Here is a 25,819-nt window from a genome sequence, read left to right as displayed (position 1 = left end):
CAGTAGATGCATACTACATTCTTAGTATGAATGGCATCAGACCGTAAAGGGTTGGAAGGCCTCCAAAGAGGTATCAGGGAATGTTTCTTGCAGACAACAGGAAAAGACTTCTAAAGAGATGCTAGGTAGTTCATGAATCCTTGGAAGAGCCAAAGCTAGATCTTTGTTGAATTTTATAGAAACCACACTCAGACACACACAAGCACTGCTGCTGTTAAGACATTTCTCCTGTCCCACCAAAATCAGGCCCATGCCCTGTCTGCTTCCTCCTGCTTCCCAGTCAGGGTCTGACTGGGACCCGGATCTTGTGTTTGTACCCTAGGGACGGAGAAGCTTGGGAAATTTTTCTTGGAATTCATATTGGTAAGGTAGAATTTACAAGGTAGGAAACTATCATTGTGGAGAGGATATTTAAACAGTTTCCATTATAGAAGGTTTTGTGGATGTGGTGAGATTAAAATTAAACTTTGAGAGTAAGAGGACTAAATCAGGTAAGTGAAGAAACAAGTTTTTCTCACTGTGAAAGGAACATAATTCAAGTGGCAGAATGCACAGAAATGTATCTGACTTTTTGGGCCTCAGGAAGCAGTTATGGGCATTTGGAAGCCAGAGGGAAATAATGTTGAGTATGAAGACTGGGGCTTCTGGGTTTTAAAGTGAAATATGGTTCATTCCTAATAGCTGTGGCACATGTATTAGTCTAAGATCAGTTAGGCTGTGCTGCAGCAGTAGATTAATCCTGAAATCTCAGGTTTATCACTGCAGAAATATTATGTAGCAGGCACTTTAGAGTCGGGATTGCTCGACAGTCACTCTGGGAGGGACCCAGGATGACCATATGTCTTCTTGGCAAGGAAAGAGATATGCCGGACAAGCTGACTTTCCAAGGAACAAAATGAGAAGCTGTATTGGCAGTCAAGCGGCTATATACCGTTCATCTTTTTCCTAGATTGGCCAGTCAGTTTTTTAAAAATAAGCAGGGGTTTGGGCGGGGAAGAGGAACAGTTTAAGAATTGAGAGCTGGCCAAGGAAAAGTGCTGAAGAGAAAAAGGTAGGCTTTTGCAGAGAACCATGCAGCACTCTTGCTCTCAGGAAGCCTGGGCCCTGGGTCTTGAACCCCACATCCTGGGGCCACTTTTTCCTCCCTCATCCGGTCCTCCTCATATCCATCACTATCCCAAGCTCTGCTGGGCTTCTAAGTAAGACACACAAACCGTGAAGGGACTTGAAGTTGTTCTATGGTTTCTCCAGTCCAGGTGAAACACCTGAGAGTGGAATTGCAGGATTTTTCCAATATGCACAGCACCAACAGTAGGGTCATGTTCTGGCCCTGCACACTTGTGCTTGCTTGGGTTAGGCTTTGAACTTTTGCCAGTAGCACATGGGTGAATTGGTTCCTTGTGTTTTTAACTTGTATCTCCCTAATTACAAATGAGGCCAAGCATTTTTATTGACTTATTGGTTCTGTGATGTATATTTTCATTTCTTCTTCAGTGAAGAGTATATAAGTCTTTGATTTATTTCTATTGGATTTCAACCTTCTTATGTTTAGGCTTTCTCTCTTTTGATATACAGTATTTCTGCATCTTTAGGGGGGACACTATGGTAAATCAATATATAAGTATAATTGAGATATAATTGAGATTTGTTTCATATTGGGTGTACCATTCTTGTTTGGCAGATTTTCCTTTCAAGACTGAATATATCATCCCATTTCTTCAGAGAGATATGCTATAATTTTAATGTGCATTCCCATATATATGTGTTGACACTTTTGCTGGTTTTAGAAGTCTATCTTGTACTTTTGACATTTGGATGTATATATGCCTAGGTAAAGGTCTTTTTGGTTAATTCCACTTTCAGTCCTTTGAGCTTCTCTTATGTGGATGTCTATATTTTTCTGAACATTGTGGAAGTTTTTAGGTATTTTACAAGATAGGCTTTCAAGGCCTTTCCTCTCCTAGAATTTTTATAATGTAAATATTTGCTCAGTTAATGGTGTCCTCCAGTTATGTTTTATAGACTTACTCTATTATTCTTTCCCTTCTGTCCTCATTTCTCCCTCTTACCTGACTAAATTAACTCAAAAGATCTGTCCATGAGTGCAAAGAATCCTTTGTTTATTCTAATCTATTGTCAAAGACCTTAATTATACTTTTTGTTCCATAGATGAAAGTTTTTAATTCCAAGGCTTCTGACTGGCTCCTTATTGTTTCTGTTTCTCCTGAATTTATCCCTTCTATTTTGCATTGGTTTTTGGTTTTTGGTTTTGGTTTTTCTCATTTCCTTATATTTTTACTGTTATTCCATTGCTGAGTTTCCTTAGAATTATTTTGAATTCTTTTTTTCATAACTTAATAGATTTCCTTCAAATGGCAACCTATTTCTACAATACTACTATGTTCCATTCAATTTCTCTTTATCACATTTCAGTTTATTTTTCTTTTTACATTGGCATGTACATACATCTGTTATTAACAGTCTCAAATTTTATAAAGAAAAGTCTGCAAGAAAAGATAGTTTTCATTGTTTACAAAGAATATGAGATTTCCATTGGGTAGTTGCTTTCATTCTAGGTGAGTTCAAATGAGTTGCTCGATGTTGTGAGTTCTTTGGTTGTAAGAGTGCAGCAGTTTATGAAAATAGCTGTACAATGTTACTGTGGACCAATCTTCCAAATCCACAGAGCCAAGAACCAACAGCATTAGAGTTTGAGATACCAACTGCCATTGTCTCAGTAATAAAGAAGTAGCATAAACATAGATGGCACCAAGGGCTCTGGCACCAGTGACTATGGTCCCAGAGCTCAGATCCCTGGGGATGAACATGGTAGATGCATTGTCCTGTGGCACCAACTACTACAGTGGAATGAATCTTCCTAAATTCCCATGGATGCACATAGGTGAGGCTCTGGCTGTGGGATGCAAAGAAAATTTTCCCTTGGGCATCTTTAGAGGGTGCCAGGATTTTTAACACTGCCACTTTCTCGGAGTTTTAGGAACTAGCTGAAACCTTCTCCAAGTTCCAAGGCCAGGCATGTGTGCTGCTTGGGCTTTTCCCACCAGTGCTGTAGTCCCAAATCTCTGTGTAGCCTGGAAAGAAACAATCCCTAGTTTCTGCCAGATGCATACAAGCAGTGCCAGGCTGGTACACTGGTGGCCAGAATCCTAGAGCTGCAGGATGTAGATGGAAGCTTCCCCAGAACCAGTGGAAGGAGACTCTCTAGTTATTACAGAGCAAGCATAGGTGGGAGTTGGGCCTTGGCTATGACAACTATTGATCCTGAAGCTGCAGGGCACTGAGAGGACTATTCCTTCATCCTGTGAGGTGTCCCCAGGCCTTCTGGCTCAGAGGACCAGTTGCTAGCCCCTAAAATGTGATGGTGCCTTGCAGTGGCTGTTGCAACAGCTTAGCTGCTGGCGGTTAGGGGGTTCCCAGTATGGGTTCCTTCCTTGAGCAGTCATGCTCAGACCAGCCAGCTCTCAAGGTTGGGTTAAAGTGTGTGAGGACTATGGGATTCCGCTGCCATTAGGACAGCGATGCTGCTGCAGCTTGTCCTTTCTGCTTACCACTTTCCAGCAATGTGAATATGCTGCTGCCACCTCCACCCATCCCAACACATGCCCTCAGCTGGGTTGGAATTGCCATGCACGATTTTCTTCTCTCAAGGGTTACCTTCCTGACTGCATGCTGTTTAGTGTTCCCATCACTTCCTTGCTGATTTCTGGGTTTGCCTTAGTGACTCCCCTCAAACTGGCTTTTTCTAGGTTGCTGTAAATCTGCCCTCCATCTGTTTATCCTGGTTTTTCTGGTATAAAGTCATCTGTGAATGGAATAAGTATCTTTTCCTGGTTTTTGGCTTGTCTTAACTTCCCTTTGGTGCTCTTTAAAATTCCATGTATTTATGAAACTTAGGTATGTCCCTACCTACTGGGTTAGAAATGCTTTCTTCCCACATTTCTAAAATGTTTCTGGTTTTGCTTTTACTAGGTAAGTATTTAATCCAGGTGGAGATGATTTTGAAGCATGGTGGGTAAGGATTAAATTTTAGTACTTTGTGTGATCTAATTAGGTGTTCTAGAAAATTGTACTGAAAGTCCATTTTTCCCACTAGTCTACTGTAGCTCTTCTGAGCCAAGTTTCCACATATGTAAGATAGTTTTAAGCCTCTACTTAGAATCTTTTTGTGTTATGTGGGATTTTGATTTGTTGTGTGGCTTTTTGGTTTTTGTTTTTATTTTGCCATGTAACAAATTATCTCACGATGTAGTTGTTCAAAACAATGAGCATCCTGCCATGTCAGCCTCGCCTCCAGGGTGCATTGAGAAGGCAACTGAGACTGCGCATGGTGGCGTGCGCCTGTACCCCCAGCACTTGGAGGGCTGTAAACAGACGGATCACTAGGAGTCCGATCTAGTAGTGAGACCCTGAACACCCTGTAGACCCTTTCCTAAAATACAAAACAGTGAGCATCACCACAGTTTCTGTGGGTCAGAATCCAGGTGCACTCACATAGGTGTGACTGCCAGTCTCTCTCAGCCAGCTGCTGCCAGGGAGGCAGTGTCACCTGAAGCCTCTGTCCCCAGGAGGGCCTACTCCTAAACTTGCTCCTGGAATTGCAACAGGAAGGCTTCAGTCCTTGTTGTGTTCAGTCGAGCCTCCCTCAGACCTTGTCATTTGGGTGTCTGCCCACAGCACCTCTCAGTAGAGTAGCCGGCTGCCCTCAGAGCCAGCAAACAGGCTGAAGATGAAAGCTAGGGTGTTGTGGAACATAACTTCAGAAGTAGCATCCCATCATTTTTGTCTGATACAATGAGAAGCACATCTGTAGGTTCAGCACATAGTCAAAAGGAAGGTAGTACCCAGGGGTCTAAATACAGGAAGTCAAGGACCATATTTGAGCTGGCCTTCCATGCTTTTAGTATTAATCTTTTCCCATTTATGTTAAGTGACTTTTGACAGGACTAGTATTTTTTACTTTTATTAAAAACTATAGTACCAAATCAAAATAGCAAGAATGGGCGTTATTAAAAGAACATACAGTGGGACTTTGGAAGTGATAGAAAAATAGGTAGAAATGTGAACTTTCTTCCGGTGGTTGAGTGTGCTATAATTACAGCAGTATAGTTCAGTGTAACTTTTCTTAACTAGCCTATCAGCATTTTCCAAGCTGAGTATCAATCATGGTGCTCTGAAGGAAGTATTTTACATGTTAGCTCATCATGTAGGAGACCATGAGTCAGACAAAACATCTCCTTTAGTCATTTTATACAGGTCATGGAGCTCAGTCATGGTAAAACTGTATTTCTAGTATCACTGAAAATGATGCTTAGACCTTGTGAGAGGGTGACAAAATAGGGAGCATCACCCGTGGCTTTTCATTTAAAACACAAACCATACATCTGCCAACACAGACTCCTGGTTACCTGCTTGGAAGGAAACTCTTAGGAGTCATTATTCTGAGTTGAACTGATTACCTAAACATTAAATTCAGTACACCCAATTGTTATGTTTATCAGTATCCTCATTTACCACTTCCTGTGTGCACTCCAATGAAATGAGAATAGTTTCAATTGTGGGTTAAGAGATTATTGAAAAAACTTCATCAGTAAAACATCTTAACCCAGTTCCCATTTCTTGTTTTAGTTTGCTATACCTGTGGAGTAGCTTTCATTTGTTCAGCTGTTTGACTTCAGGTGCCTATCGCTGTTGTGCACACTGATTGCAGGTCGCATCCATCCAGGCTGCCTGTTGCCTCCTGCTCTCTGCCAGGTCTGCTTCATGTGTGCCCATCTGTGGCTCTTGTCTCAGGAGAAAGAGCCTCATGTGACACATTCTAGAGCAGTTTCTAAACTTTAACCCCTTGCATAATTTCCTTAAGGGTAGCTATTAGAGGACTTCCTCTGTATGGCTTCTCTATGGAGAAAAATTAGCACTGAAGGAGAAATAAAAATAAATGTGTTTGTATCTCAGATGCCAGACCTCTGATGATATACACCCACTTTTAACATACACCCACTTTTGTGGCTGTAGATCCAGAGATGTTTTATATAAATAAATAATACACACTGTTGTCAAAGATCTTTACTCTGTATAATTCATTTTAGATCTGAATCTTCTACCCTATACCCTTCCTTATTTAGCTAAATGTATGAGTCCAAAAATTAGAAAAGTATAAGTGCATTTGAAAGGGAATTTGGTACTAACTTGAGGAAGGATTAAGAACATTGCAGATGAAGTCATTCAGCTAGAAACAAACAGCTAAGTGTTGAGAGGCATAAAAAAAACTCATGATGTGGCGGTTTGTATTAGTGATGCTTATGTTAGATATTTTCTTAAGTTTATATTTCAGGGATGAAAATGCAGTTATGATGGACATGGCTTTCTGATAGTACTGCACTGAGTAATGCGTGTTGTAAGAATGTTTCCATGGAGGGTTTGATTCCTGGGACTGAGTGCTGTGCCACTCCTACCCCCGGGGTGCTGAGACCACAACAGAGTCCAGGCATGATGGCTCAACGCCTGTAATCCCAGTGCTAGGGAGGCTAAAAACAGGAGTATCACTAGGAGTCCAAGCTGTGCAGTGAGACCCCGTACCACGAAAACAATGTTTCCGTGCCCTGGTCCTAGCCTTGGTTCCAGGAGGTTTTCTGCAGAGCCTGTATGTTAAAGGGTGTGCTATAAAGCCGTGTTTATTGTGAGGTCTGAGCCATCAAACAGTTTTTTCTTTATCATGTTATTTTGTGCCCTTCAAGCTCTTCACAGTGCCTCTGAGTGAGCCATGAGATGTTTTGAATCCATCAACTCCAGTTTTGGAGCTTATGAGTTGTTTTCATATCTCTTGAATCAAATGCAATACAGTTGTCTATACAACTATTTCTTTGTTACACAGAAAATAATAACTGGGTGGTGGGCAGATGCCAAGGTTTGGCTTTTGATATGATTATCTTTCTTTCATTTGGCGCCATTCATGTCTGAGGGTTGGGGTCCAGCAAGATGGATCACCAAGGCCACGCAGGGCACATCAGAGCTATTCCTTTGGTGGATGTCAAAGCAAAATTATTCCAAATATAATATGAAATTCATTTGATCATACAGCAGATAGTTCAGTAATTTATAGTCAGCCTTATTAGCAAAGCCTTCTGTTTACTTTGCTATCACCAAAATAAGATTAAAAACTCATCCAGGATATTAAGATTAAAGTGGTTTTTGTGTATATCTTCCAGCTTAAAATTTTAATGACTTGACAGCAGTTACACACATTCACAGTAAGGGAAGAACTTATGAATAATGTCTGATGTAGAACCACTCCTTCCTAAGAATGCTGACATCGTGCTCTCATCATGTAACTGTGTGACAGAGGTTATAAGAAGTAGATATTCTTCCAAAATAAATGAAAAGGCCTAATTAATCCCAACTTTAATTTGTTGGCCATATCACATTCCAGTGTGCCTATAATGCTGATGGGCTATGCATGTAATATTGTTTTTTTAACATAGATGTCAAGAATTAGAGAATACTTCCTGAGTTCAATCCCCGGTACAAAAAGAAAGAATTAGCGAATACTAACATCTTTACTTGGAGATAATCTTATGTGGTGTTAAATGCTCCTGTGGCTGGGAGAATAGCGGAGAAGAAGAGCTTGGCACCCTTCATCCCCTGAATGTCCTGGTATCTGGTAATGATATGAAGCACAGGCATGGGGATGTCTGTCAACCAAGGGAGCTGACAACTAGCATGTATTTACAGGGCCCTGGCAACCCCTGTAGGTGCCAGGGACAGAAGAAGGCATTTAGAAGCTGCACTGCAAGATGGGCAGACAGGTGGCAACTGTCTTACAGGGATGTCTTTTATTTGAACAGAACCAGACCAACTGTTCCTCATTAAAACACATTTTGCAGCATGTTCTAATATGTGCATGCATGTGGGTATGTTCTGAGAAAACACAGGAATGTGCTACCTGCAGGTCATGTTTACAGTCTCCTCGTGGCTCAGAACTGCAAGACAGAAGTGAGAAATGGCCTGGCTTTTCGCCTTTTGCAGGAAAATAAGAAATAACACCATTGCCTGCACAAGCTGCAGTGGCAAGGAGGGTGTGTGTAGCACATTCAATGGAAAGCTGTATCCTGAGGGTCATTTTAATAATCATGCAGGGCCTGGTTTTTCTCATTTACTTGTGTTGGATTATAAATGTAGCTCTGATGTATTGCTGTAGTATGTGCCTAGTATGACTAAAGCCAAATCTCTCATCTGCTTGACTGTTCATGCCGATACCCTGTTGATTTGGGTGATGTCAACTCCTTCCTTGGTAGCTTGGAGGGTTGGAGGAGAGAATGCATGGAAAGCACTTCAGGCTTTTCTTGGCACAGTAAGAAACAGCACTTTTCTACTTAGTATTTTTACAATAGAACCCATCTTCTGCTTCTTGCTAGATCCTTGAGCTTTGTGTTCTGCAGCCATCTGTCATACTATACTTTATCTGCATGTTTACTGAGAAGTAGGAATTGCTGGAGAGGTCTTCTAGTGGCAGATTTTCTTCCATTGGAACCCCAAGCCTATCCAGCTCCCTAGAAAAGGATACTTGCAAGTAAATGAAAATTCAAATGTGGAATGCAAAGGAGCAAGTAGAAATACAAGCATCCATCAGGAAACTAACTCAGGTGCACTTTCCTTCAGGGCTCAGCAAGGCCTGTTAGCTCAGCACAAGGAAAAGGATCAACAGAGGCTGAGTCCCGCACTCCCCTCATCTTCCATCTCCAGGAAACCTCCTGGCCTGCCAGCCACCCTGCCTGGTGGTGCCCTGCACCCCTTTCCAGAGCTGTGCACCTCCATTGGAGCACACACTCCTGTGCAGCCCTTCCTGATGGGATGAGAGCTAGGGATTACAGATGCCGTGAATGTAGGCACTGAAATCTCTGTTCCCCATAATGTCCACGTCTCGGTCCCTGCAACTTCTGAACCTGTTACTTAACTTGGCAACTTTGCTGATGTGCTTAAGTTAGGGATTTTGAGATGGAAAGATTATCCAGGATCATTCTGGTGGGTCCAGTGTGAACCACAAGGCTCCTGTCTATATTCCCGGTGTGGAGATAGAGGAAAGGCCACATGCCAGTGGATGCAGGAATCTTTTAGGACAAGAAGGGTCAAAGACGCATGTTCTCATGCAAAGCCTCCAGAAGGAGTGCAGCCCTGCCAACACCTCAGTCTTAGGCCTTCAACTGACTAGTAGTATAAATACAAATTTGGTTTTTAAAAAAGGTTTTGCTTTGTGCTGCTGGAGATTGAATCTACGGCCTTTGCACTGAGCTGTATCCCCATGCCTTTCCATTTGTTTACTTAATTTGAGACAGGGTCTTGTTCATGGCCCAGGCTGAATTTGAACTTGGGATCCTCCTACCTCACACTTTGAAAGTGCTGGAATTAGCTGTGTGTGTGCTAAGATGCCTGGCTTAAATTTGTACTGTTTAGTACCCTGAGTCTGATATACTTTAAGTACCATTAGAAAATGTAGTGTATTTCTAAGTTCACTAATGGTCAACTTCTTAAACCTACATGAACTGAATTAGCGCGGTGCTAGGTGTGGGAGGCCCAGCTGAGGATTGTTGCCAGCAGCATAAAGGCAGAACAGGAGAAGCTGCCAAAATGCTGTTAGGGATGCTGTTTAGAGAAGCTGTTGGAGCTGTTGGAAGCTGCTAGTTCTCTTGGGCAGTTCTGCTGGAGGACCTTGTCATGCTGGCTTTCCTGATGAACTTTGGAGGAGCTGTGGTCCTTATCTTGAGCATCGCTTCCTGGCTCTGGAGGGGAAGATGGAACCTCATGGAGAAGCTTGTTGCATTGGCTTTCCTAGTGGGAACTCAGCTTTCCTCGTCACTGGAGGAGCTTAGGACTTCACTGTTGCTGAGGATGGTTGTGGTACTTTTGGAGGGAGCTCTGGTGCCTGTCTTGAGCGTTGCTTCCTAGCTCCAGTTCAGATCCCTCTGCCTGATAGCACCGATCCTTCATCCCACTGGCATAGAGTTTCTAGCTTCCACCACTGACCTTTTGCCCTTTCCAGCACAGATCCAAGAAGTTGAAGTAGACCTGCTTGAGACTTCGTTGTGGGCTCTAGGCCTCCCATTGGACTTGTGGGAGGCATTACTATGAGTTCTAGGTTTTCATCTGGACTCATGCAGGATATTAGGACCCAGGCCCTTAGCTGAATTCTTTAGTATTTAGTATGTAGATAGATTTCCTGAGCTTGTTATATATGATTCTTGGGTGATTCATTATAAAATATTTTAAAATGTGTCCTGGTACTATATTGTTCATCTTGCAAAAATCCCAAACCATGACAGAAAACTATACAGTATAATCTACTGCTTTTCCATTGGTGAGCTTTCTCCATCCCCATTACCCTATTGTGTATTTCGGCTATGTCACACTGATGAGGTGTGACTGTCCCCTTGACCTGGCAATCTAATAAAAAGTACAGCAGGTAAATAGCATTTCACAGGGAAATGTGAACACACCATACTAACACTCACGCAGTGGTCACTGAGCCCTGGAAAGCCCTGGAGAGCAAGGCTGGCACAGCCTGGAAGGAGCAACAGGCCCATGCACAGAACACCCGGGCCTGTGCTGTGAGGACTCCCCAGAGTAGGTCCTGAGGAGACAGTAATATGGCTTTAGTTAGAGGTTTCCAGACGGCTCACTGCACAGTCCCTCACACTCACTAAACTAGGGGTGGGTGGCACTGTCTGCACAGCTCAGGGAGTTTCTTCCACATAGATAAGTGCCTTTATAACAGCTGAGGATGCCAGACCCGACACCTCATCTTGGTAATGGCATCAGTACTGTGGGAGGCTGAGGCCCCCCTCTGATTTCCAAGCCATATTCCCTATAAGCCTTCTGTATTTCAGGCACTCAGTCAGGGCTCTGAGCATATTGTTTCTGCTTTAGCAACACATAACTGGTACTCCTACGTCACAGCAGTCACTAGGCTTACACAGTTTGTGCTATCTGGCCAAGATCACCTGACTGCCTGAACTCAGTTTTTGGTGTCTGAATTCCAAACCTGTATTCATCCATTACACTGGTGCTGGCTAATGCTGTGTGTAAGCAACAGAAATATTGTGGGTAGGGTAATCATATTTGAGCAACAAATAGTGTAATTTTACAAGAATACCCAAGGCCATTTGCTTGTTCCATTAGTACCATAGATTGCCATGGAATCCACTGAGTTTTAAGCATTCAGAGTACTTTATACATTTCACCATTATCAGTGCTATGATGCAAAGAGCTACCAGTTTCTGATTTTAGAAGTGAGGCAATGGAGGCTAAGTAAGAATAAAAAGATTTGCTTGAGAATCCTCAGCTGGAGCTGGGATATCCATTACCAAGCACTTCACAGTGTCTAAAACCCATTTGTGTCTCATGGCATGAAATGACTCAGCTTAAAGATGTCTGTTTCCTGTTCCCATCAGTATATACGTAACTACTACAGGAGAAGAAGACAGACAGAACGTTGCTACCATCCCAACTGCCTTTACCGTGTGTGGCTGTAGAGCCTGGGATTGAACCCAGGGCCTTCCTCATGCTAAGCAGGCACTGTGCTGCCTGGCCATACCTTCAGCCCCCAACTGCCTGTGTCTTTAACTGGCCAAATGATAAGCCTTAAAAGTTTCTGAACAGTTTTCTTGATATACATATATTTCCTGCTTTAAAAAGGATTTGATAGGCTATACCAGTAGTAGTGAACCAGTGGCATCTGTGCTGTAGCAGGCTGTTTGTATCATTGAAAACTCTAAAGGGTTTGCCATTACTGAGCGATATACTAGAGATTATTGGATTTCCTGGAGGGGTTGGTTTGTTTTTGAGATATAGTCTCACTCTGTGTAGCCCAGGCTGGCCTTGAATTTACAGCAGCCCTCCTGCCTTAGCCTCCCCAGTGCTGGGATTAAAGACATGCACCACCACACCTATCTTAGAGAATATTTAAGAGTAAGTAAGTAGGTTTGGAATTAGATTGAAGAGTGAGATTTGTAAGACAGGAGAAGCCCATGTTAAGGCAGGCTATCAGGGTGTCCACTAGAATTGTCAATGTATCCTGTAGTCTGTTAAATAAATACAAGCATAGTTTAGATTGAACAAAGGCAAGACTGCCTTGTTTCAAATTTCTGTTTTGAATAATGTGTTTAAAACTTTGTTTCAGTAACCTATTGATAGTGCTTAAAAAGTCTAGGGAAGCTTTGAGGCTATTTATTTTCTGGGACTATTGGCCATAGCTAGTCTTTCTTTAAAGTCAGTTATGAGAATTGCTCTGTATGTGTTATCTAGGTCGACTTTATTTTTCTTTTAGCTATTTATGTTCATCTGCAAGCATTTTTTTATTGTATCATAGAAATGTTATATTCCATTCACAAACTTTACTTCTCCCTGTATGGAACTCTGCTGTGGTCAAACATTTCCATGTTTGAGTGCCTGGGCCTGTATGAAAGACCAAGTATTTCCTGAATTTCTAAATTACTTTTCTTTGGTGTCATAGTGGTAGTAGCAATTGAAATGTACAAAGCTAGCTGGCTACTTACTACTGTCATCTGAAAAACCTATTTAAAACAGTATCATCAAACTCATGGTATTGGTTTGGGAAAGGGTGAAAATAATAAAACAGCACAGTGTGACAGATGAGCCGCACTTCCTTCACGTGTGTTACCACATTCCCACCTTGCTCTTCGGGAGGGGCTGGGCAGTGGGCTTCTGTGGCAGTATGAAGCTCACTCTTGCTTTCCACCTGAGTCTGCGATGCGGATTTGTCCACGAGGAACAGAGGGAGGCTCCTCACTGAAATACCATTGGTGAGTCAGTTATGTTCAAGCGTGCTAAGTGTTTGAATGTTGGAGAGAATAAAAGGTGATCCCAAAAAAGAGAATGGCCACGTTGAATGCAACCACAGATAAGCTGTTCTGGTAGGTTAACAGGTGACTGTATTATGAACAGAATTGTATTGCCAATGTGTTGGAAGGAAGAGAGGAAGAGGGTTTAGACTGTCACCAAAAGTCAAAGGAGTTTTTGTTGTTGTTGTTATTATTTTAAGCCAAGAACACAGGTGTTATTACCTGGACCACAGCTTTGTGGGGCCAAAAGTAGGTGTGTAAACCCAGTCAACTTGGGAATGCTCTAAGACTTAGCCAGCCTTGACAGGTCAGTCAGATGGCTGGCCAGCCACCACAAGTTACATTGTAGCTTCTTGACTGGGAGGCACCAGGCCAAGGTCAAACACTCTGAACTGGGGCTGAATTTTGCCCAGCCACAATGTACCAGGAGCTGTGCTTTTCCTTTCTGCTGTGCTGCGGCAGTGTCATCTGGGAACAGGACCTCAGCTGGAGCCCAGAAGAGTTGCTCTTGAACCTCCTTAGCTGTGCACCATGGGGTAGGGCAGGGCGTGACCAGGGCTTCTCTGCTCGTCCTTCAGCTGTCCTGCCTGCCTGGCCATGAGCGCATGCGGATGCAGCTGAACCCAGGTGCAGATGCTCTCAGTCCCCCCAGGAGTGTGCACTTGGGTGGGGAGATGCAGCCTAGCATTGCTCCATGCCCCCTCATGCCTCCATTATAGCAGTGGGCAGGGTAACAGTGGGGACACCAGCAATTCCTCACTGTGCCCAGCAGCCTGAGCCTCGCACAGCTACCATATGTGTTCTTGGCTGCCTTGAAGGTAGCACCTACCTGGCAGCAGATCCTCAGCCAGAGCAGGGCAGAGTTCCATGCAGGATGGCTGCTCAAGGCTGCCTGTGACACCTTTGTACCTGGTGCTTGTGAGGAACTCGCACACCTTCCATCATTCCAGCAAAAAAGCTTTCTTTCCCACATTTGCCATGTATGTGTGAGTACTTTTTTTTTTTTTTTTTTTTTTTTTTTTTTTTTTTTCTGTGTTTTTTTCTGAGGGTCTTTTGCTTGGCTGGGAGGTAGTTATTCCATTGAGCTATCTCCCCGGCCCCTCGAGTACTGCTTTTGAGACTATGTTTAATCAAAGTGGAAACTTGCCAAGATGTTGCCAGCTCCCCAGTTATGCACAGAAAGCTGTCCTCCTGCCATACCCTGTCTTCTAGAGGCCGGTGTGCATCTCGCTGCCCCACTGACCCGCTGTGGCTGGGGTCTGCTGTGGCAGAAAGGTCAAGCCGTGTGGCTGAGAGTACAGGGAGAATGGCAGCATGTTGCACAGAAGCCTGAGTAGTGCAGAAGTAAATATCAGTGGGACTGTGTCATTGGGGCTTAGATTTATCCTGGTAGCCAACAGCTTGATTAATTTTATAATTAGTCTCCCACAGTCAAAGCAAGAATGTTTCCACAGCTACCACCCATAAATGTTAGGCAGTGGAATTGGGCTGTAAACACTATTTCATATCCCCAACTCCTATTCTTTGTATTTCTCATTACCCCACCATTAGAATTCAAATCCTGTTGATTCTGCATAAAAAAACAAACAAACAAACAAAAAAAAAAAAACGAAACAAAACAAAAAAAAAAAACTTGTTCTTTCCTCCCCTTGCCATCATCCTAATACAGGTCTTCATTATCCCCCTTTTATCTCATCACCTCCTCAGTTGCCAGGTCCCAGCACAGGTCCTAGCCCTCTTCCCTACTGCCCTCAGCCCACCCTCACAGTCCTGCTTAAACTCCATTCAGGGCACAAGACACTGCTCCCTGCAGAAGCTAGAGGTGTGCCATGGGTTGTTAGAGCACTTGAAGAACAGGCAGAACAAAAGGGTGGTTTGAGGACATTTTATGCTTCCCTAGGTTTCTCCTCACACGAGTGGGCTCTGTGCTGTACTGCCCCCGTGGTCTCTCCCTCTCTCTGCCCCATGTGCCTTTCTCCAGTGTTTCTCTTCTGACCTTCCCTGCTGTGTTAGCCAGCTCTCCATCACCGGCACAGTACATGACACCCATACCTTAAGGGGAGAGCCTTCACTTGGCTGGTGATTGAAAGAGATTTAGCCCATAGTTAATGACTCCAAGGCAGAAACCTTGTGGTGGGTGCATATCGCGGAGCAGCTGCTTAGTGCGTGGTGATGCAAAGTGAAGGAGGTGGGCAGTGCCAGAGAGAAGGAGCAGGACATCAGGCCTAGTGACCAAGGTGAGCCTCCACGAGCACCCAGACACACTGGACATGGGGTCTGCCAAGCCAGTCAGGTGGACACAGTGGAGCTTTACCAGCACACCCACCCTCTCCTGCATCTCTCAAAGTGTCAGGTCAGCAGGGCATCCATCCCACACTGGGTGGGAGGTCGCTGACCTAAAGGGTATGTGTAAGCTGAGTCTCCTATAATGGAGCCAGCTGATGCTCTAAAACACCAGTGCCAGCCTGAGAGCAGCCGGCTGCTCCTCTCTCCACTAAGGAGCTCTGAACAGAGAGCACCTAAAAAGCGGTGTTCTAAGCCCAGATGCTCTCTCCAAGGTGGGCTTTCCACCTCCTCCATGTTGGGCACACAGAAAAAATGACACTACTTGTATGACACAGCAAGGCAATCAGTGGGAACTGTGCGGGGAGTCTGGTGACTCACCCTCCCGCAGCACCTGAGATTCTGTCCTAAAGGAGTGTGTTTGCCTAATAAAGTGGCTCCTTGGTTTTTTTTGGTTTAGTGATTATTCTGTTGCTGAATAAATAAGATTATATTCCTAAAAGTGAGATGTTTGTGAGCTGACTCTGCCCTACATAAATTTTGCCGGATTCTCCATAAACACTGTTTATCTCTGCTGTACTCACATGTGCTCTGAAAAGTCATGAGCTTGTTGTGACCCTTCTGAAACAAAGCTAAAATGCACCCCATCTTGGGGCAGCCTGAGCCAGGCTCAGTGTTTCAACATGTCCCTGTAGGAGTAAGGGACTGGGGACACCTTTCAGGAGCCCGTGCTTCACTGCTGCTGCAACAGGGCTCTCTCTGAATGATAGTCACATTTAACTCTGTTTCTCTCTTTGTAGGAATTCAGAAATATGCTGGGGACTCACCGGAATCTGGTATCGCACTCCCCTGCTGCGACTCACCGCCGCTCAGGGTGTTCCCCGGTGGGGCTGTGGATGCAAGGGCTGCATGGAGACTGCGCGTGGAGGGTGGCCGCAGGCCTGGCTCTTGTTGCTCTTCTTTTTGCCGTTTTTGCCAGGGTCTATAATTAGAACACCGTGAAATGAAGCATCTGTGAAGAATACATTTCTAATTAAAACCTTCAGTGAACAGGAAAGTGACCGCGTCCATTCTGGAAGGGCGGCAGTGTATACTTGCTGAGCTGCCTCCTCTTCTGCCCACTCGTGGTGAGGCTTTCCCTGTCTCACACAGCGTTGAGCACATGGACTGCCTGACTACAGCTGAATTGCAGCTGCCATACCATATCTTTCAAGTTAAATTCCTGTGAGCTTATTTTTAGCAAGCAATACAAATGGTCACATTTTTTAAAAGTTTCCAATCTTCAGGTGCATACCTAACTATACAGTGGTACTGGTTATCTTTTCCTTATGTGGAAGAATTCTTGATCCTTCGTAAATATTTTAAGGCATATCTTCTTCATGCTTTGTTTGGCGTTCCAGCACTACAAACACCTCCTTCACAGCAGATGTGTTCTTGTGAAGTTTACACAGAAGCCTGTGTCTGGAGCCCGAATCCTGTAGGAATGTGCAGGAGAGCCTGGCACTTCAAGGACTGCTGGCAACAGTCTCCAAAACATGAAGAATCACCCACTGCCACAGTGTCCACAAACTTTGAAAAGTTAGATTTGTCAAAATCAAACCATGCCCCTTTTTTTCTGGCAGCTTAGACCAATCAGATCACCTTTTTATTCCTACCTAACACCATTGGTCTTTACTAAGTGAAATGATTTGTTTCACAATAAAAAGAATTGGTGTAATAAATAAATCATTTGTCTATCAGAATTTAAGCTATTTGGATTGTGTGGGCACAGGTAAATTGAGTGCCTTGTGGCTACCATTGAATATTTTCCTCTAAACCCTCGTTCTCCTTCTCTTTTATATGTCTTCTGAGGAGCACAAATCAGTGTTTAAGTATGTCATCAGCTAATTTCAAGAAATGTACATATGCATGCTTACACGGAAGGGTTGGTACAGTTCCTCTAAATGTGTCGCGTGCTTCCGGGAGGAGCTCATTATTTAAGGTGAAAGCTCTCAGTGCCCGAGTCCAGTCAGAGCACAGCACACCTCAGCGGGAGTGGGCCTGATGGGGATCAGAAGACCGAGCATGCCACTTACTTCCATTCTTCAACTCTACACATTATTTCTTTGTTAACAACAGTGGGTCCCAGCGTGGAACTCACTGAACAAAGGGCTATCACCTAAAGCCTGAGGCACACTGTGTGGGAGAGAAGAAATGCTTTAGGCCTGTGACTGGCAGGAGACAGAGAGGGACAGCATTTTGTTTTCTTTCTTTTTTTTCTTTTTCTTTTTTATTTTTTGGCAGAACAGGGGATTGAACTCAGGCCCTTGAGCTTGCCAGGGAAGCACTTATTCCACTGAGCCATCTCCCCGGCGCAGTATTTTGTTTTCTGCTTCACGTTTCTCACTGCCCACCCACAGCTCTGTGCTTCCCCCTCTTCCACACTCCTTCCTTTTGATTCAAGGACTATTTTCCACATCCAGGCTTCTCCCCACCCACCACAAGTGTGACTTGCCCTGTTACACTGCAACTTGTCTCTGCTCTTTGGTCCAAAAAAGAAACAATGTCACTGCCCTGCAGAAGGGCCTGGAGCATAAGCAGTAGCAGTCACCCTCTTGGTGACCAGTTGGCAAGAGGCATGGCAAAGGTTTTCTTAAACTATGAAAACCTATTTGAAAAACTATTGGAAAAATGTACTCAAATCACAAGGATTTTTAAAAAGTGAGTACACACTGTAGCCAGCCCCAGAAGGCTCATTGTCTACCGTCCTGGCCCGCTGAAAAGCACTCCCTAAAGTAACGCTGTAGATTGATGTGCATTTATATAGGCGGACTCACATGAAGCGCACTGTCTCAGCTCGCCGGACTGCGCTCAGCAGCAGTGTGGAATGCTTATCTGCTGCTGTACCCGGCAGCGACTCACTGGTGCTCTCTCTTGCGCAGTGTTCATTTTGTGGTCTGAGCTAGCCCCTGGGATTTATTCGGTCTACATTCTGAGTGGTGTCTGGTGCTTTTTGGCCATGTATATAGTGCTGCCGTGCAGATGTTTGACAACACAATATCTGAGTGCTGAGCATATAGCTAGGCGTTGAAGGACTGTGTGTGCATGTGCTCCAATGCGTAGCCACTGGCATGGGGCTTTCCGAAGTGGCTGTGCCAGTCCACATTCTGCCAGCTGCTGATGTGAACTCTGCCATCCTCTTTGATGTTTTCTTCTGTACCTTTCATATTCTTCAGCAGATTCTCTGCTGGCTATTTTAATAATAAGAGCCATTAACTACTACTTTAAAGTACTCGATGTGTAGTGTGCACTGCACAGGTGCTAACCAGGCTTGAAGAGGCCACTTTGGGAGAGGTATTATTCCCATTTCAATGAGGAAAAATATCAGACTCGCAAGACAAACTGGCACAGGAGCCTCAGAGCTAGGAGCAGAACCTGAACGCAGCTTGCCTCCAAAGCTGAACTCCTATATTGGGAAATCTTCCCACACCTCAGCCAGTGTTTGGCCTCAGCTTTATCTCCATGCACAGATAGGTAGCTGGGGTTAGCTGTGTGGACACCTGAGTTCTGCAGGAACTCAGCTCTTTACTTGGTATGGTCCTGCTCCGTGAAGGACATGGTGCCTGATACGCATTTTAAATAAATGAGTCAGGTATTTTTTTTTCCCTTCCTCATTCTTCCCTTCCTCCTTGTCCCTGCTTCACCAACTACAAAACACTTCATTTGAGAATGTAAGGAATTCTTTGCTAAAAACTTTGCCCCAGGTAAAATGTGTCTCAATATCAGATTTCCATAAGTACTTCAATTAAAGCATATACTGACTTGGTGTGTTGACTTCACTCCAGGTTGAAATTTCAGTATCCATTATGAAATGTCACGGTTGGAAAATTTGAATTATGAACGAAGCTTCAAGAGGTTTTGTCATCACAAAACAGAAGAGAAAGGAGGAAGGGATGAGAGTACATAGGGGAGAAAGAGAAAAACTGTTAAGGTTTGCAACGATAACAAAATACGAGATGCGGAAACCATTTCACTGTGTCTGTATATACCAGAACGTCATGCGGTACAAAAGATAGACAATAAAAATGAATCTGCATACATAAAAAGCGTGTCTGCACCCCAGGCACCCAGGGTGCTTCAGTGCACACACAGGAGTCCCCTGGAATATCTTAAATTTTGAAGGAAACATCAGTCCCTGTCACATGTCACAACTACTAGCTCCAAATAACAGTCCAGATTCCAACCTTTGTGCAACATTTTTCAACACTCCTTGTCTTTATAAAACTAAGTTGTTGGTAGTTGCCATGGTAAAATACCAATGCAAAGCAATGTGGGATAAGAAATAAGCCTGGTGATTATCTTCAAAGGTTTGTAGTGTGGTGCAGTACCCAACCAAGGTGCACATGCCACTAATGACTGGTTAATTTTAATATGAAATAAATACTTTTATTCCAAGACACATGTATCTTTTTCTTAAATAATTCTTATATTAGGACACTAATACTTATTGAATTATTAGGACGTATACTTAATAAACAATGGTTTAACTGTTCCTTTGCACAAGGAGTGCTGTTAGTCAAGTAAGTTTGAGAACTTCTGCCCTATGGCACCTAATTTGGAGAACTGCTGTCAGTCATCTTTAGTCATAGGGCCCAATCACTTCTCATACATTTTCCTCTGAGAGGTAGCTTGTCAGTAGCACTTCTTTGGTAAGCACATGCTTAAATTATCATAAAGTTTGGTTTTTATGATGTTGAAACTGTAAAGGAGTTAAGGTTATGAATAAATTTGATTCAATCTGAATTTTCCCAGTATAAATCTGGGGCTGGTAATATTGGAAAAAGACAAGAGATATTTAGCGTCAACAAAACTGATTGAAATTCCACCCAGGCCATTTTCCCTTTTTGAGCCTTATCTATAAAATAGGGACAAGATTTCTTTGTAGAATCATTGAGAAATGAAGTGAGGTCACATATATAAAGGACTCATCTCCTTTCATTTCATGATGACTTTAATAATTTAAAGATGAAGCCTAATTTTATAAAGTTAGGTGTTTTAAATCCTAGTATCCACACATGACCACCCAACAGAACCCATGTGTAGAATCGAAAGATTTGCGCCTCAAGAGAAGCAGAGTCTTACACTAACAAATACACTAAAGGGGGGCCAACGAGACAGCTCAATGGACTAAGTGCCTGCTTAGGCAAGCACGGAGACCAGGGTTCAATCCCTGGCACCAAATGTCGACAGGCCCTGCCCTCAGAGGTGGGGGTTGGGGGCTGAAAACAGGATCACTACAAGTCTGAGCTGTGTAGTGAGATCCTTGAACCAAATACATATATATATATATATATATATGCACTAAAGGAAGAAAAATGCAAAGAAAATGGATTAAAGCAGCGTTGGAGGAGATCAGATTAATGAACAGTGTGGGCAGGCAATCTGAGGTCACCAAGGAGGTTTCCATAGCTGAAGATGAAAGGAGCAACAAGATTTGCAGGCCAGAACCCACCCTCCCCAGCCCTGCCATGAGGTAAAAGGAAACCATAAAGGAGTTAAGGATGCTGTTATTCTCTCGGAGCTGTTATTCTTTCACTTCCTGCCACCTATGTCTTCCCAGTCCTTTTTCTTCACATTCTGTGCCTACCATATCCCAACTATGTAGATGTCAAAGCAAAGGGTTTCACTTGGTCTCTTCCAGTTTTTCTTGTTAATGCACATCTATGTACACTTACAGGGACAAATGGGGCAAGTCCCTGGGGAAGAAGAACACAGTGCGGCAGCTTAGCTCAACGTAAGGGAAGATACGGAGTCCAGAAATGCCTTCAAATCTAGGACTTTTAGCTCCTGAGTTTATCTAGTCTGCCTAATTAATCATAATAACTATGCACATTATCCCAAGCAAGTTCTAAGGCCCAGTTTTAACTTCTGTGTTGACCTCCAGTTTCCATACAGAGCAACGGACCTAAGGATTTCCAAATATGTGTAAAGCTTGTTTACTAACAGTGTTTCATACCTCAGGCCCATTCTGTGAACTACAGCATAGCATGCAGAAACATGGTGACTGCAATTACAAGCAACAGCTTACTTTTAAATATGTTCTTTCAAAGTATAACCTCCCACTTGGGTGACATCGATGACACTATCAACCTTGAAAATAATACTGGTACTACTTTGTGAACAGTAAGAATTCTGCCCTTGCAGGAGGATACTGTATATCTTTACCCTTCTGGATTTGAAATGATTGATTTAAACAGGTCCTCTGAATGAAGCTTAAGCTTGAACTTGGTATAGAGGAGGTCCCTTGGGAAATTCTCTTGAGGAGATGGACCCACCCCCAAGTTAATGTCTTCATTTCCTTACAAATGCCTTTCTTCCCTTAAAAATGAGACTTCCCATGAAAAAAAAAAAAAAAAAAAAAAAGTCATATTCTTGACAACAGTTGCAGACCAGAGAGCAGAGAGGTGAATTCTTCCAAATGAAGTGATGCTGGTCCTCTCAGCTCTTTCCAAAATACTAAAAAGAAGCAAACAATTCCAACTGATTCTGTAAGGTCAGCATTACCCTGATATTGGATAGATAAGGACATCACAAAAAAGGTAAACCTTAAGCCAAAAGAACTTGCCAAAATTATCAACAAAATATTTCCAGATTGAATCTAGCAACATATTAAAAGGATTATTTATATTTGTGGTGACCAAGTGAGTTTTATCCTAGGACTTTAGGGGTAGTTCAACATAAAATCAATGTGCTGTGTCACTAATGGAATAAAAGCAGAAAGGGAAAAATACACAGCTATGAAATGGACAGTAAACATTTTATTGAATCCACTTTCATTTAAAAAAATGGTATAAGAAATTTCCCAATGTGATAAAGAGTGTTTGTGAAAACTCCACAGCTGCTATCTTTCTTCATGTTGAATAGCTAAAAGCTCGCCCCAGCAAGAACCAAACAAGATCACGTATGTATATCACTGCTATTCAGGATTGTGCTGGAAATTATAGTGAGAGGTATTACAAAGTTGTATGAAGAAAAATGCATGCAAACTAGGAGGAGGTACAACTGTATTTGCAGATGACATGATCTTATGAGTGGAAAATCCTGATCTTATATATAAAGAAATGAATAAAGCAATTCATTCTGAAAAATTATAGACTATAAGAACAAAACGCAAAAATTGTTTCTATACATAAGCAATGAACACCTCAAAAACAAAATTAATAATGTAACCTCATTTAGAATAGATCTAAAATATTTTTAAATCTAACAAGGTTAAGCATCTTCTGTATTGAAAAGCCAAAAAATATTGCTAAAAGAAATTTAAAATATCTTAAAATGAGAAGGTATCCCATGTTCATGAATGGAAGATTTAGTAGTAGTAAGATGTCAGTATTTCCTGAAAAGTTACACATTTAATATTCCAGCAGCACTGGGGAAGCAGGAATGGAAAATTAAATATGGAATAGAAAGGGGTCTCAGTATTGAAAAAGAAAAAGTTGAAGGACTCACACTGACCAAGTTGAAAACTATGGTAATTTGAACAGTATAGTGCTGGTATAAAAAAAAAGGCCATAGAATTCCAAACCCAGAAGTAAATTAGCACATACATCTGGTCACTAATTTTCAACCAGAATGCAAAGACTATTCCATCAGAAAAAGTTTTTAAAAGTACCACTGGAAAAGGCCTGGATATACATGTAAAGGGATGGACCTTTATTATACACCACACACACAACACAAAGGAGATCAAAGACAAAAACTTAAGATAGAAAATTATAAAACTCCAAGAATACCCTGGAAAAATTCCAAATCATAGCTTTGGATTTGGCAATAATTCCATAGATAGATGCCAAAAGTACAAGTAACAAAAGAAAAATAAATTGGAGTTCATCTAAATCAGGAACTTTTGCATATCAAAGGATGCTTAGGAATGCAGACATACAACCTACAGAGTGAAAGAAAATATTTTCAAATACTGTATAAGAACTTACAATAATGAACCCAACTTAAAACTGAGTAACAGACTTCATTACACATTTCTCAAAACAACAAAAACAAACGGTCAGTAAGCACATTTAAAGATAACATCAACCCTATCAAACTACCACCAACATACCTCAAAGACCTAGAGAAATCGTTTCTAAAATTTATTTGGAACCAGAAAAGACCTAGAATAGCAAAGGCAATATTGGGCAATAAAGACAAGGCAGGAGGCATTAAACTTCCTCACTTGAAATTATACTACAAAGCTGCTGTGATAAAATCAGCATGGTACTGGCAGCAAAATAGACCTGAGGATCAGTGGAATAGATTAGAAGATGCAGAGGCCTCTATGAACACACTCAGTCACCTGATCTTTGACAAAGGGGCCAGACATGCTTACTGGAAGAAAGCCTTTTTAACAAATGGTGCTGGAAAAACTGGCTCTCTACATGCCGAAAACTAAAATGACACTGGTCTATCACCATGCACTAAGCTAAAGTCAAACTGGATTAAAGATCTAAACATTAAAACAGAAACACTAAATATCCTGGAAGAGAAAGTAGGAGGAACTCTTGAAGACATAGGGGTAGGCAAAGAGTTCATGAACAAAAATCAAATCGCATGGGAAACAGCTGAAATTTCAAAAAAAAATTTGAAAAACTCTAATAAGCACTCAGACAAAGATGTGCTCTCTAGAATTTATGAAGAACTAAAAAACATTAGGGCCCCAAAATTTAAAGACCCAATCCAGAAATGGGCATCAGATGAACACACACTTCTCAGAGGACGAAATTAAAGAACAGAATAAATATATGAAAAAATGTTCCACCTCACTAGCCATCTGTAAAATGCAAATTAAAACAACACTGAGATACCATCTCACCCCACAAAGAATGGCTATCATAAAGAAATCAATCAACAACAAATGTTGGAGAGGCTGTGGGGAAAAAGGAACCCTTCTTCATTGCTGGTGGGAATGTAGACTGGTGCAACCATTATGGAAATCAGTGTGGAAACTCCTTAAAAAACTAAGACTGGAAATCCCATTCAAGCTAGCTATCTCCCTACTGGGAATTTTCCCAGAGGAACTGAAAGCATCATATCATAGTGATATATGTGTACCTATGTTTATAGCAGCACAATTTGTGATAGCCAAATCTTGGAAACAACCAAAATGTCCATCACCTGAAGAATGGATGAAAAGGATGTAGTATTTTTATACAATGGAGTATCACTCAACTATAAAGAATGGCAAACTTGAAGCATTTATATTTAAGTGGATGCCACTTGAAGATATACTCAAGTGAAATAAACCAGATCCACATGTGTAAATATCATATTGTCTCCCTAGTATAAGAACTCAAAAGAAGAAATACAAATAGAAAGGTATAACAATTAAAAGGAAAGTGAGAACTTGAGGATTGGACAATGAGGCGAGGGCCAGGAGAAAAGCTGGGAAACATGACAAGGGCAAAACCATACATTTCTACGTACAAGGTAGGTAAGGCAATCATCCTGAGAAACATTAACAAATTTTCAAAACTAGCAGTTAATTGGTAGGATTCTCACCCTGACTAACTATATATGCTGATACCTGTGAACTAAGCAACTGCACTGAAGAAAGCAATATGTAAAAGAAGGGTCACACTTGGAATGCCTGTCATTCTGGTCTTCTAAATACTTTTTGTCATGACATACCAATTATTGCCATACTGTCTCTCACGTAAATGTTTGTTTAAAAAAAAAAAAGGTAATAAATTAAAAAAGAGACAAGAAAAAATATGTCGCAGGGCTATCCTGCTATAATGCTGTATATGGTTAGATTTCTAAATTTCTGTGCAAAAATATGTAATTGTTTATTCATATTTTTAAAATAATTTTTTAAAGTTTTTCTCCATATTTTGTACAGACTTAAAGTTTAACATATCAATACTATATGGAAAATACTTGTTCCATGTTATGTCTAAGATGTTTGATATTCAGACAGATACTGAGCTTAAACCCAACTGCATATGTTGTAGCGTAATAATAAGCTTCTCTTCTGGAGGGTTAGCAACACAAGTTTGTAGACCAAAAATTAGAGAAAAACAAGGACTGTAAGGACAGCCAACATTTTGGCCCTAGCCTTTCAAAGTCAGTGAGGACTCAGGACAGAGGAGAACCTATAATGTAACATCATGTAACTCAGTTGTGTCCCAAATTTTCTGATCAAGGAGATTATGGGGCCGCAGAGCAATGTGATTGATAACAGAGTGTGCCTAAGGAGAGTCACATGGAGAGAAAACATTCTCTCACACTTTCAGAGAGAGCAAATTGGTCAAGCAATGGCCAGGACTCATCCACATGGCTGACACTGACAAAGGATCTACAAACTTCAGTACAGGGTAACAGGATAAATCCTGAGGGTACTTGACTGACCTTATCAGATACAAAAGATACATTTCTTGTTATATAGGTCTTGCTTTATCTTGGTGTTAACCATCCAGCAGAAAAGTATAAAATGAGGTATATAAAGTAAAGCCATATTAATATGCTGAGCTGTAAAAGTCTCAATTCAACAACTTCTCACATTGCAATTCCTATGGATAACCCACTACTATTATGGACTACTGGACTATATTCGATTATTTTGTTGAATTCACGCACTTACAATATTTAAATGTTAATGGAATACCCATATCTAACAAAACTAAAAAAAAAAA

General features: G+C 42.0%; 1 protein-coding gene across 1 annotated transcript in view; it reads left to right on the top strand.

Moving 5' to 3' along the window:
* Cdkal1 (CDK5 regulatory subunit associated protein 1 like 1) overlaps positions 1-16,880 on the top strand; it is a 732,899-nt gene extending 716,019 nt beyond the window's left edge. The window contains exon 15 of the mRNA XM_004640150.2: positions 15,956-16,880. Coding sequence (XP_004640207.2) covers positions 15,956-16,147 — 192 coding nt within the window. The 3' untranslated portion in view covers positions 16,148-16,880. The remainder of the gene's footprint in view (positions 1-15,955) is intronic.
* The last annotated feature ends 8,939 nt before the right edge of the window (positions 16,881-25,819 follow it).

The sequence above is a fragment of the Octodon degus genome, unplaced genomic scaffold (genome assembly GCF_000260255.1).
Source record: "Octodon degus isolate 3935 unplaced genomic scaffold, OctDeg1.0 scaffold00119, whole genome shotgun sequence".
In the NCBI taxonomy this organism is placed as follows: domain Eukaryota; kingdom Metazoa; phylum Chordata; class Mammalia; order Rodentia; family Octodontidae; genus Octodon; species Octodon degus.
This window is presented reverse-complemented; position numbering and strand designations above follow the sequence as displayed.